The sequence below is a fragment of the Cnephaeus nilssonii genome (assembly GCF_951640355.1).
Source record: "Cnephaeus nilssonii genome assembly, chromosome: 21".
In the NCBI taxonomy this organism is placed as follows: Eukaryota; Metazoa; Chordata; class Mammalia; order Chiroptera; family Vespertilionidae; genus Cnephaeus; species Cnephaeus nilssonii.
In genome coordinates, this window is record NC_137092.1 from 12,661,866 (window position 1) to 12,674,631 (window position 12,766).

Below are 12,766 nucleotides of genomic sequence, written 5' to 3' on the forward strand. Positions count from 1 at the left end.
CCCGTTCAGCATGCTAGTCATTGGTGGAAAATTATGCTTCATGACACTGACTTTGGCCCTGCCTCATAGGCTTCCTGACCATCTTTCCCTTTTGTTCTAATATGAGAATTTCAATTAAGCAAGTCCCATTTGGAGTAGAAGATGGGGCATGAAAAACACCTACTGTATATTTTTTTGTTCTTAGGAAATAGCCATTCTTTTTCTAGCAGGTAACCCATAGTCTGCGCCCTTCTCCCATGGTGTGATATTTGGAGCCAGACTATGGGTCAAAGGGGGTCAGGGGTGTGGCTAAGGAGAAGCTCTGTCCCTGACCAAGAGGGGCCACTTTCCCTCTGAAAATGCTGTCTCCTGGGCTTCATCCGAAACACAGACAAAATCTTGTTTCTTCTTTTAGGTTTACCTGTCTTTGCCAAAATGGCTGCACTCCTGAACAGCATACTCACTGTGATCAAGGTGTTCCAGAAGTATGCTAAAGAGGACGGGGACTGTGCTCTGCTGTGCAAGAAGGAGCTGAAGCAGCTGCTCTTGGCTGAGTTTGGCAACATCCTCCGGGTAAGATGCATAGAGTCTGGATCCCATCGAGTCAAGTGTGTGTGACTCTGAAACCTGCATCTGGGGCTTAGTTTTTGTTTTCTTTGGTCATGCTCCACCCTGGAGCTAAGAGAGTTACAGGCAGCTCCTTAGTAGCTTGCTCCCAGCACACAGACATGTGTGCACAGGCATGCTCAGACACGGACACACACACACACACACACGCACACCTCCTTGTATCTGAGCTCAAACAGAAGGAAGTAGAACTTCAAACTGGAAATCATTTCTCAGAAGAAATCTAGATTAATATCTTAGCTTCTATATTTTAAGGCTGTCCACACATTTTCTCATTCAATAAAGAGTCATTAAGCCCCTGTTCCACACCAGCGCCACACTAGCCACTGAGGATCAAACATAGATAAAGCCAGCTTTCACTCCCTCCAGGAGCTCACACTGTGGATGGAAAAATGTTGATAAACAAACAACTATCACGTGATGGGGTGGGACAGCTTCCCCGAATTCATTATGAAGGGAGCTGATTTTAAATAAGTATATCTACTCCCCATAGTCCTGCTCCCTGTAATGAGTCAGGAAGGGATGAGGTTCTAAGAAGAAGCCGATCACAGACTAGAACCAAGCCTAAGCCACTTCAGATTAATGGCTTCTCACACAAGGAAGGTTCATTCAAACTAAATGGACTGGGGCATGAACCCGGGCACGCATCTTAGTGTCCACAGGAAAACATCTGATTTTTCTCTTTGTTTTTCTTCCCACAGAGACCAAATGACCCAGAGACTGTGGAAACCATCCTGAACCTCTTGGATAAAGACAGAAATGGACATGTTGATTTTCATGAATTTCTCTTGCTGGTGTTCCAGTTGGTCCAAGCTTGCTATCATAAGGAGGAAAATAAGTCATGTGGAGATAGAACCTCCCAGCAAGAAGGAGAGCAGGAGGGAACACAAGACCATAGCTTTCCAGGAAATACAGGCAGACAACATAGGCAGAGGCATGAGGAAGAAAGGCAGGACTCCCACCACCGTCAGTCTGAGAGACAAGATAGGGACTCCCACCATGGTCAGTCTGAGAGACGGGGTCAGGACTCCCACCATGGTCAGTCTGAGAGACAGGGTCAGGACTCCCACCATGGTCAGTCTGAGAGACGGGGTCAGGACTCCCACCATGGTCAGTCTGAGAGACAGGGTCAGGACTCCCACCATGGTCAGTCTGAGAGACGGGGTCAGGACTCCCACCATGGTCAGTCTGAGAGACGGGGTCAGGACTCCCACCATGGTCAGTCTGAGAGACGGGGTCAGGACTCCCACCATGGTCAGTCTGAGAGACAGGGTCAGGATTCCCACCATGGTCAGTCTGAGAGACAGGGTCAGGACTCCCACCATGGTCAGTCTGAGAGACAGGGTCAGGATTCCCACCATGGTCAGTCTGAGAGACGGGGTCAGGACTCCCACCATGGTCAGTCTGAGAGACAAGATAGGGACTCCCACCATGGTCAGTCTGAGAGACAGGATCAAGACTCCCACCATGGTCAGTCTGAGAGACGGGGTCAGGACTCCCACCATGGTCAGTCTGAGAGACGGGGTCAGGACTCCCACCACAGTCAGTCTGAGAGAAAGGATCAGGACTCCCACCATGGTCAGTCTGAGAGACAGGGTCAGGAGTCCCACCATGGTTGGTCTGAGAGGCAAGGTCAGGACTCTAGCTCTGATCAAAAGCTGAATCATAAATCTAGCAGTGACCAGGCTAAAAGAGAAGGATATTTCTTTGCTTTAAATCAGTATGAGACACAAGTTCAGGATTCTCATAATGGCTGGTCTGAAGGGCTTAGACAACAACAAAGCCAGCCTAGAAGACTTAGAGAGGATTCATGCTGTAGCCAAAGAAACCAACAGGACTCAGGCTCTTATTATGGGCATTCTGCAAGCCTGGGTCAGGAATCAGGCTATCATCAGAGAGACAGGCAAGAATTTGATTCTCAATATGGCCAGACATACAGACAAGGCCAGCGTTCCCACTATGGACAGGCAGATAGACAAGGCCAGAGTTCCCACTATGGACAGGCAGACAGACAAGGCCAGAGTTCCCACTATGGACAGGCAGACAGGCAAGGCCCAATCTCTCAATATGACCAGACAGACAGACAAGGCCAGAGTTATCATTATGGTCAGACAGACAGACAAGGCCAGAGTTCCCACTATGGACAGGCAGACAGACAAGGCCCAGTCTCTCAATATGGTCAGACAGACAGACAAGGCCAGAGTTCCCACTATGGACAGGCAGACAGACAAGGCCCAATCTCTCAATATGACCAGACAGACAGACAAGGCCAGAGTTATCATTATGGTCAGACAGACAGACAAGGCCAGAGTTCCCACTATGGACAGGCAGACAGACAAGACCAGAGTTCCCACTATGGACAGGCAGACAGACAAGGCCTGAGTTCCCACTATGGACAGGCAGACAGACAAGGCCAGAGTTCCCACTATGGACAGGCAGGCAGACAAGGCCAGAGTTCCCACTATGGACAGGCAGACAGACAAGGCCAGAGTTCCCACTATGGACAGGCAGACAGACAAGGCCTGAGTTCCCACTATGGACAGGCAGACAGACAAGGCCAGAGTTCCCACTATGGACAGGCAGACAGACAAGGCCAGAGTTCCCACTATGGACAGGCAGACAGACAAGGCCAGAGTTCCCACTATGGACAGGCAGGCAGACAAGGCCAGAGTTCCCACTATGGACAGGCAGGCAGACAAGGCCAGAGTTCCCACTACAGTCAGGCAGACAGGCAAGGCCTGAGCTCTCAATGCAGTCAGTCAGAACCTGGGGAAACTGGGCAAAATAGGTGCTTCCAGGGGAATGACCGAACAAGCAGAGGCTCATATGTTGAGCAATCAGGAAGGTCAGGGAGACCCAGTCAACAGACTCAAGGACAAAAAGTGAACCAAAATCAGGGACAGAGATTTCAGTCTAGGGTAGAACAACAGAACAGTCACCGGGCATGGGAGCCTGAGGAGGATAGCCAACACCACCAACACAAACTCGTAGCACCAATTCAGCAAGAAAGGCCACACCCTCACAAAGGGAGTGACAGGCAATCATGCAGTAGTGAGCAGGGTCACAGAGAGGCCCAGACCAAGGAGAGTCAAGGTGAGGGGCAGAGCCACCAGGCAGAGGAAGAGAAGGGTCACCAAATTGGGGGTAGACATGGTCATGAGGGTCAGGAAACGCCACGTGAGACACGGGACAGGCAAACCCATGAAGAGGAACAAAACCATCAGACACGGGACAGGCAAACCCATGAAGATGAGCAGAAGCGCCAGAGACGAGACAAGCAACCTCATGAAGAAGATCAAAACTGTCAGCAACAACGGGATAGGCAAACCCATGAGAAGAAAGAGAGAGATCAAGGGTCCCAGGATCGACAATCCCATGGAACCCAGCGAGGCTATGCTAACAGAGAAAATTTCTACATGAATGAGGATGACCAGAGCCAAGGCTCCCAGGGAAGACACGGTGACCTGGCCTTCCATCCAACCCAGAGCAGTGGGAGGCCCCAAAGAAGAGAAGAGGGTGGAAGTCACCCTACCAAGGCAGGGATTGCTCCCAACCCCCTCTATGACTATCTACAAGAGCAGAGAGAGCAGTGGCAGTAGGCCTTATTGCACAACAGAGCTACTGCCAAAGAAGAAATCTACGTGTCAAGTTCGTATTTACTTCTAAGAGATTGAAAATGTATGTCTTCCTTCTCTCCTCTACTTTCTATCTACTTGCAATGATGCTTTTGAGGATTAGCATTTACTTTTAGGGCATTTCGGTTCTTTGAGCAGCAAATCCAGGGTGTTCTGGCGGGTTGAAATCTGAGTGGTAAATTGGGTGAAATAATCAGATCCCAATTTTGATTAGTTTGGGGATTTAAATCATTTCCTGGTTTGCCCTCCATGTAGATAGGGCATGGTTGGGTCACTGAAAGGTAGAAACTTCTCCCAAAATTCAGAAACAGGAAAGGTATTCTGAAGATACCCACCACAAACGGAGAGGAGGATATCTGGGCTTTAGTGAGCTTTGGCTCCTGTGGATGAAACATCAGGAATTTCAAGCCTCATAGTCTACACGTAAATGAAACTCAGTGAGAGGCTGCTAGGAGAGTCCGAGACCACAGAGGACATCTCTGATTCACAACACCTCCAGCGCCCAGGCTCCTACCCTTCATCAGAGGGACTGTCCTGACTCCTAGCACTAAAGCTGACTAGACTGGTTTTAGCTCAATGCCTTTCTAGTTTCTGATCATATTAAATAGAGAGGAAGCATATGTCATCTGTTTTCAGATCCTAATCAACCAAAATTGTTGACCCAAAGATACTGGGGCCTGAAAACCCTTCACAAGAAAATCTATGGAATTGTATTTAAATGCCCAATAAATAATTGATGAGCAATGACCTAGATGACTCTTTTTTTCTTCTTCACTGTGGGGCTATGCTATCTTCACTTGTGGGCCATTTTCCAAGAACAAGGCCTAATTTCTTGACTTCTAAGATCATTTTGTACGAGTTCCCGGGGCACTGAAAAAAATAAAAATCAATAGGAAACAAAGAAAAAGAAGTCAAAAGAAACTTATCTAAATATAATTTACAGCTCCTTCCCCTGCAGTCAAATTTGACTCTTCCCCCTCGTTCACTTACACATTGAAATGATTATTAACTCATGCCAATTCTATATCCTCCATACCTCTTGAATCTCTTCCCATTTCTCCATTTCCACTGCCTTAATCTCCCTTCTCTTCAGTGACTTGAGAATAAAGTTAACACATCAGCTCTAAGGTCAAAAGCCAATGACCAGAAATGGGGGAGTCCACCCTCAAGAAGGGTGTGAAAGGAGGGAGGGGAGCGTCCTAATGTGACACAGGCTGACCAGAAGTGGTCTCTGCAGCTGGGGGGGGGGGGGGGGGGGGGGGAGCAGCTCTTTGAATCTAAGCCACAGAACAACATTCCAAATTTTCTCAATTGAAAAGTCCAAACAGAAGGCCATTACTCTTGAATGCTGTCTCTATTCCCAAACTCTGAGAAAAGTCACACATACTATGAGGCTAATTCACAGTGCTTCCTCCAAATATATCTAAATCAGAAAGACATCATTTCCTTACAGAAAACTGATCTTTATTTCACTGCAGCCCAACTTTCGTCCCCTCGGGAATCACTCCTCAGCTGCCTTCTCCTCTTTTCTAACCACAGGTAATCTTACCCAGTCCTGTGACTTTGACTATCATCACTATTTCTAAGGTTCTTAAATCTTCATCTCCAACCCTACCTCTTTCCTAAACGACAGACTCATATATCTAATTATCTACTTGGCATTTCATGTGGACATGAAATAATATCTCAATCTTAGCATTCTCAAACAGAGCTCTTGACTTAACCTGTTTCTCCCTCAATTTTCTCCTTTTCAGTAAGTTAGTAACATCATCCACATTGCTCAATCAAAAACCTAGGAGATATTATTTATTGTAATCATTCTCTCCTGACCCAAACCCAACTCATTAGCAAGTCCTCTTGTTTCTATTAAAATATAGTATAGCTCAACTCCATCATTCTTGTCATCTTTGCTCCTATCACCCCCATCACCACATCTCCCTCTTAAATGCAGCAATAGCTTCCTGATGGGACTCGCTACTCCTTTGCAATTTTACACATCATGTCACTTCCCTACGTCCTGATATGCCAAGTTTGCAGGTTCAACCCTGGGTCAGGACACATATTTCCCTGCTTAAAATGCTTGGTAGTCTTCCACCATACTGAGTATAAAACGTAACATTCTCCCCAGGGCCTTCCTAGGATGGGGCCCTGCCAGACCTCATCTTGCACCTCTTCTCTTCAGTCACTGTTTACCATCTTGAGGCCTTGAAACAGCCATTTCTTCTGCCTGGAATATTCTTCTCCCTGGTCTTTTTGTGGCTAACTCCTTATTTCATTGAGGTCTCAGCTAAAAAGTCACCTCCTCAGAGAAGCTTGTCTAACATTTAATCTAAGATTATGCCCCAATCACTCTCTCACACATACTCCTCTTCTTGTTTATTGTTCTTAGCATTTTTCATATTTGATATCTTGTTTTTGTTACTTGTTCATTGTCTTCTGCCCCCTACTGGAGCTTAAGGTCCACAACAAAAAGCATTTTGTTTCTCTTGTTTGCCACTATACCCTCTGCCTCAAAACTAGTAGCTGCTCTTGGTCTGATATATTCTGTATCAAGTATCATGAATGTGATAAAATACCCCAAGGCTTAATATGAATGTCTCATAGCATGGCTTGCTGTACAGTTTGGAGTTGGTCCTTAGTGTAGAAATTTATGGCATCTGATTCTTGAAAGGCCAGTTCCAAACTTACCTCCTTTAATCCTCCCTCAGTGCTCTGTTGCACTCCATATGCTCAGATTTCCCAGTGTGCATTCTGCCTTCTGATAGCAGTATAAACAAGTGTTCTCCTGTTGCTTCAATTATGCCGTGCATCCTTTCCCTAGAAGCGATAAGATCATTAAGAATCTAATGAGTCTCCTATTCCTTTGGGAACCCAGCACAAATGGATTTACAGCCATTATTGTTGGCTAATTTACTATGAGACTTACTCAAGCAGTTGGAACCTAATTTGAATGGAATATTTATTGACTGAATATTTACTGCAAAATACAATCTCTTATTGCATTTTGCATACAAGCAACTTGTATTTTCGAGAGGAAAGTATGCTAAGAACACGACTAAACATATAGCAACAGTTTAAGAGAGGGAGGGGGGTCAGGAAGGAGTTCTTGTCCTGGCTCTGCTGCTAATGCCACATAGGACTTTAGGTAATTTTTGACCCCTTACTGTGCTCCAGTTTTCTCATCCTTAAAATGAGGAGTTAGCACAATACAATCTATAATGTCTCCTTCAAGTCATAACGCTATGGTTGTATAACTAAATGTCTAGGTGAATCAACCAGGCTAATTTATTTAGCACAGTAAATATTCCAGAGGCTGAAAAACACCTTGGAAGCCAACTGGAGAAAAAGGTCATATGGAGCTCTAGCGCCATCTACTGACCACTGGATTCCCTGTGTCTTTAGATCCAGAAAATTACAAAGGCTGTTGAGAATGAATGCCTCCTGTGTTTCAAGATCTAGACACCAGGGATAGAGCAGTTTAAAAAACATCGATAAAAAAACATGGTCCTTGTGGAGCTTACATCCTAATGGAAAGACAAGAGGGAATAAATAAGTAAAATACATATCAGAATATAACAGGTGCTACAGAAAAAAAAATCAATGAAGGAAGATAAATGCTGAGGGTCGCGAAAATGAAATAAGGTTGTCAGGGAGGGTCTCCTGAGAAAGTAACATTAGAACAAAGACCCAAAGAAGATAAGGGAAAGAAACCAATGAACAGCTAAAGAAGAGCATTTCGGGAAGAAGGAAGAAGACCTGCAAAGGCTCTAAAGCCGTGTATTCAGGAAATAGTAAAGAGATGAGTGGATACAAATGAGCAAGGGGGTGTGAGTCACAGGAGACGAGGTCAGAGAGGTCTCTCTGCAGACTCACGGCCATGCGGGGCCTGGTAGGCTTGAGGATTTTGGATTTCCCTCAGAGCTATCTGCAGAGCCATCAGATGGTTTTGCCTCAAGCCTTTCCCATTTACTGCACATACCTAGGATTTCCCCCCTATGTGTCTGCAGCCTACAGATCTGGACTAGGTGATACTGATTCAAATGACATAGAAGTGCAGGCTGTCATCTGACTGTTGGTCCTGCTCAAAGCTCCAGTAGTCCTGCCCCTGGGAGCAACATCCTTAAGGTTGCTGCACTTGGTTAACCCCACGAGCTCCCAAATGTTGTGTGGCTGCCTGAGAATCACCACAGCCCTCAAAGCTGAAAAGGGGTTAGAAAAGAAACAAAACACAGTTTCTGTCTTCAAGTTTATAATCCAGTTAAAAAATCAAACACACACACACACACACTTTGGGATGCTTGCAAAGCAACCTATGGACAAGTGTAAAACTTAATAATACCACCCTATGCCATACCACATGTATAGTTTTTTTATAGTCTCACACACAAATTTTATATCAACCCTTCAAAGTAGTTACAGCCATGAATACCTTACAGGTAAAGAAACTGATGAGCTTTAATGACTTCTCCAACAGGTCCAGCTAATTAACTTGTACAGAGTCGGAATTTGAACCCAGATCTTCAGAGTCTGAGTCCTGGACTCTTGGCACTGCTCCACAGCAGGGCCATCATTGGCAAGCAACTACATGCATAAGGGACTACCTAAATAGGAGTAATCAGAATCTGGTCAAAGTAGCCAGATATTCTTTGGAGGACGAGCTTTGAGCCAAGTCTTAAATATGGAATGAATGTGGATTGGCATCCTGGAAAGGGGCAGGGTTCCTGGGTATGGGAGTAGTTTGAGTAGAGACACAGATGGGTATCTATGAAGTTAAATGATGGAAATAGCGAACAGATTAGGTAAGGGTCATTTTAGGAAGTGACTGAAGATTACGTAGAGAGGGGTCTCACTCTTTTCTTCTTGACCTCTCCACCCAGAACACCCATAATCCCTTTTCTCTCCAGGTTCTCTTATCATCAGGGAACTTCTTAGGCTCCCTCATGAGTTTCTCCTCCCTTTTTGACACCTTTAATGAGACTTTCCCTATTCTCATTTCTGTCTGCCAAATGCTTGTCTACTTTGGATGCCACTCTATCAATTTGGAGAGTTCCAAAGAACACGGATGCCTGGATCCCATTCCCAAAATTCTAATTTTATATGTCTGTGGTGTGACCCAAGCTACATGGCTTCTTAAATGCAGAATTTAAGAAGTTCCCCCAGGTGGTTCTAAGGCACAGCCAAGGACGACAACCACTGTACTATACCTTCTTCCTGCTCAATCTCATCTCCTCTTGAGGTTGCAATCACTTTATTCCTAATGATGGCTTCCAAATTTCTATCTCCAGCCAGATTTCTCTCTTGAGTTACAGACCTATATATACTACTGACTATTGGACCTCTTTATCTAGGTGTCTCACAGGCATCTCACACTGAACGTCTTCAAAATGGAACTCCTCCTTTTGTGCTCCTCTCCCTGTAAATAGCTTCACCGTCTGTCCAGCTGCTCAAGCCAAAAACCCAGACCTCCTCCTGACTCCTTCCTCTTCCTCACCTTTGATATCCAATATGTCAGCAAGCCTTACGGATTTCTGCTTCTTTAAATCTTTCTGATTCAAGTGGTTTTCTCCAGTCCCACTGTAAATGCCTTAATTTGGGTCTTCGTTTCTCACCTGCTTTACTGCAATGACTACCTAAGTGACTGCTATCTCCTATATGACCTTCCTCCCATCTATTCTCAATGCTTCTGCCATAATGTCCTCTCTAAAATGTAAATCTGCTTATGTCATCATGCCATCTTCTGCCTAAAATCCTATAATAATGACTCTCCATAGTCATGGGATAAAGTCTACATTTCTTCTGCTCACAAAGTCCTTCATGATCTCCCCTGTTTAGCTTTCCCAACCCCACCCTTATCCCTCCCTATCTCACACCCTACACCCAACTTGTCCTACAGGGTTCAGCATAAGCATCACCTTCTCTAAGCTGTCCTCCTGCAGCCCACTATCTGGGCGAGGTGCCCCTTCAGTGTGCTACCGTGACTCCCTCTATCACAGCCTTTATTATCCTGGATTAAAATAATGGGCTGACCAGCATGACTCCCTGACCACATTGTAATCTCCTCAAAGGCTTGGACCATGTATCATTCCTCTTTGTATCCCCAGTTCTTCGCACATCCCAAGGGTTTAATTAAGGTTTGTTGAGTAAATGAATGAATGCATGCATGGAAAAGGTCAGCAGGCAAAGAGAACTGCACAACCATTTGACAGTAGTACATTTAGGAGTAGGTTGTCACTTAGTCAGGAAAAATGGCATAATGAAATAGTATTTGAGGAAGAACATTTTGAGAATAGATTATGGTATAGCTTGGTCACCAGATAGTAGGACATTGAGCAAATCACTAAACCCCACAAGCACCAGCTTCTTCATCTAAAAACAAACAAAAATGGAACATTATTACCATGGTGCCTATTTCATATGGCTGTTGCAGGCAGAAAATGAAATCAAATTTGTAAAAACTTTCTGAAACCATAAATCACCATACAGATGCAAAAAAAAAACTATAATGATGTAAATAACAAGAAGTGTGACTGCCAACGAGTGTTTAGTAAAACCCAAAGCAGCAGGGCATAGCTGGAAAGTGTGGGCTGAATGTCAGTTCCACCCCTTCACTGTCATGTGACCTTGTGCAGGTCACTTGGCTTCCCTGTGCCTACTTTTCGTCATCTGCAAAATATGATCACCACACGCATGGGTTTATTGTGTTATTTTTGTATCTAGAATAGAGCATGACAAATGGAAAGCATTCAATAAATTATAGCTTTTCTTCCCTCCTGAGCAACCACTTATCCCTGTGAGATATTATCCCAAGCCTCTGACAAAGACTAGAGCCCAGAGAAGAGGAGGGTAAGTGGAGAGCGGCACTAACCGAGACGTGTCAAGTACTTAGTCTAACGAGAGAGGGAAAACCCTTTGCAACCAAGTGAGAACCATAAGGCGATCATGGGCTAAATGATGCCTTAGATAAATGAATTACGTCAAAGATTAACAACAGATGGGAGGAGGCAACAAAATAGCTTTGGAACCTGATTTCTAAGCAGACAAGTTCAATGGACTAGATGGCGTGGGGTCTGGGAGTGAGGTCAGGGAAGAAGAATCCTTCACTCACATCCCTCTCTCCCTTGTGTTCATGAGTCACCCTGTGGCTGCAAGCAAGTCCTCCCAACCTCTGTCTCCAACTCATCCTTAAGAAAATGAGCATCAGGATAATATAAACATAGTAAAAAAAAAAACTGAAATGTTCGGGCTCCTGACGGCAAAAAGTCGCTGAGATGACAGATCCTGATAGTCCAAGATAAAGACAGGTTACAACACCAGTGCTGGATTGGCTGGGCACGTGGTAAGAAAGGCCAATGCAAGGACAGATTTCCAGCAAACGTACCTGAGTTTCAGCAAGTGGGTGCTTGGCAAGGTTTAATGAAGAGACTTTGCCTGAATCCTGACATGAATAAGATTTAATGCAGAACTATGAAATAATCAGACTGAACATCCCACAATAACAGAAGCTGATGATCAACTGATAGATAAAGGACAGAGAGCACAAGTGTCACAGCATTCACGGTGCTTTCCAGGACAGTCAGATTCTATACTCTGTGAAAGCTGGAGTCTTGCAAAGGCCCCTGGGCAGTTCCACACACAGGAATCTGTCCAGACCTCGATTCTCTCCTCATGGATCTATTCCCTGGATTCTGCATTTAGATACTAAGAGAAGAACATGGGGAGCCTTTAAAAAATCCTCCTCTTGTCCAGCCATTATGGCTCAGAGGTTGAACATCGACCCATGCACCAAGAGGTCACTGATTCGATTCCTGGTCAGGGCATGTGCCCAGTTGCAGGCTTGATCCCCAGCAGGGGATGTGCAAGAGGCAGCCATCGATGTTGATGTTTCTCTCTCATCTATGTTTCTATCTCTCCCTCTCTCTTCTTCTCTCTCTAAAATCTAAAAAAAAAAAAACACCCTCTCTTTTCTAAAAATCTTCTTCTTGCTTTTTTTCCTATAAGCTGAAAGCACTTTACAATTTATGATCTCATTTTCCTCCCACCCCCAGGAGGAAGGGAGGAAGCAGGAGTCATTATCCTAATTTCAGAGATAGACACCAGGACTCAGAGATTTTAAGTGACTCACCTAAGGTCAGAGAGAATACCAGTGTCTGAGCTGGGCCCACAGCAGGAACTCTCCTCCTCCCCTCCCCACTCCTTCCCCCCCCCTCCCCCACCAGTTCCCAATTTAACACATGGCCAGCCAAGATCTATTTAAAAATTAACGATTCCTAAAGAAGACACATTTTACCCCTTGACACTACTATGTATAAAAAAGATCCCAGTGCACAGTTCTGGGAGAAAAGTTGGTGGGGCTAGCCCAAGGCCATTCTAATTATGTTGAAAAATTCTTGGCATAAATGATTTCAAGACGTTCTTCATAATATAACCTACTGGATCTGCACTCCTAAGACCTCTATAGTAATGTATGTCCTAATACATACCCTATCATCAAAACTTACCTATTCTAGTACAGTTGGCATACTTGA

At 44.9% G+C, this 12,766-nt stretch overlaps 1 protein-coding gene across 1 annotated transcript; it reads left to right on the plus strand.

The window, feature by feature from the left end:
- Positions 1-414: 414 nt before the first annotated feature.
- Positions 415-4,205, plus strand: LOC307093748 (repetin-like; the record flags this gene model as incomplete). Its single annotated transcript, XM_079762039.1, has 3 exons — positions 415-552; positions 1,308-1,595; positions 1,992-4,205. The coding sequence occupies 3 exons, from the start codon at positions 415-417 to the stop codon at positions 4,203-4,205; spliced, it is 2,640 nt and encodes an 879-aa protein (XP_079618165.1).
- Positions 4,206-12,766: the final 8,561 nt, after the last annotated feature.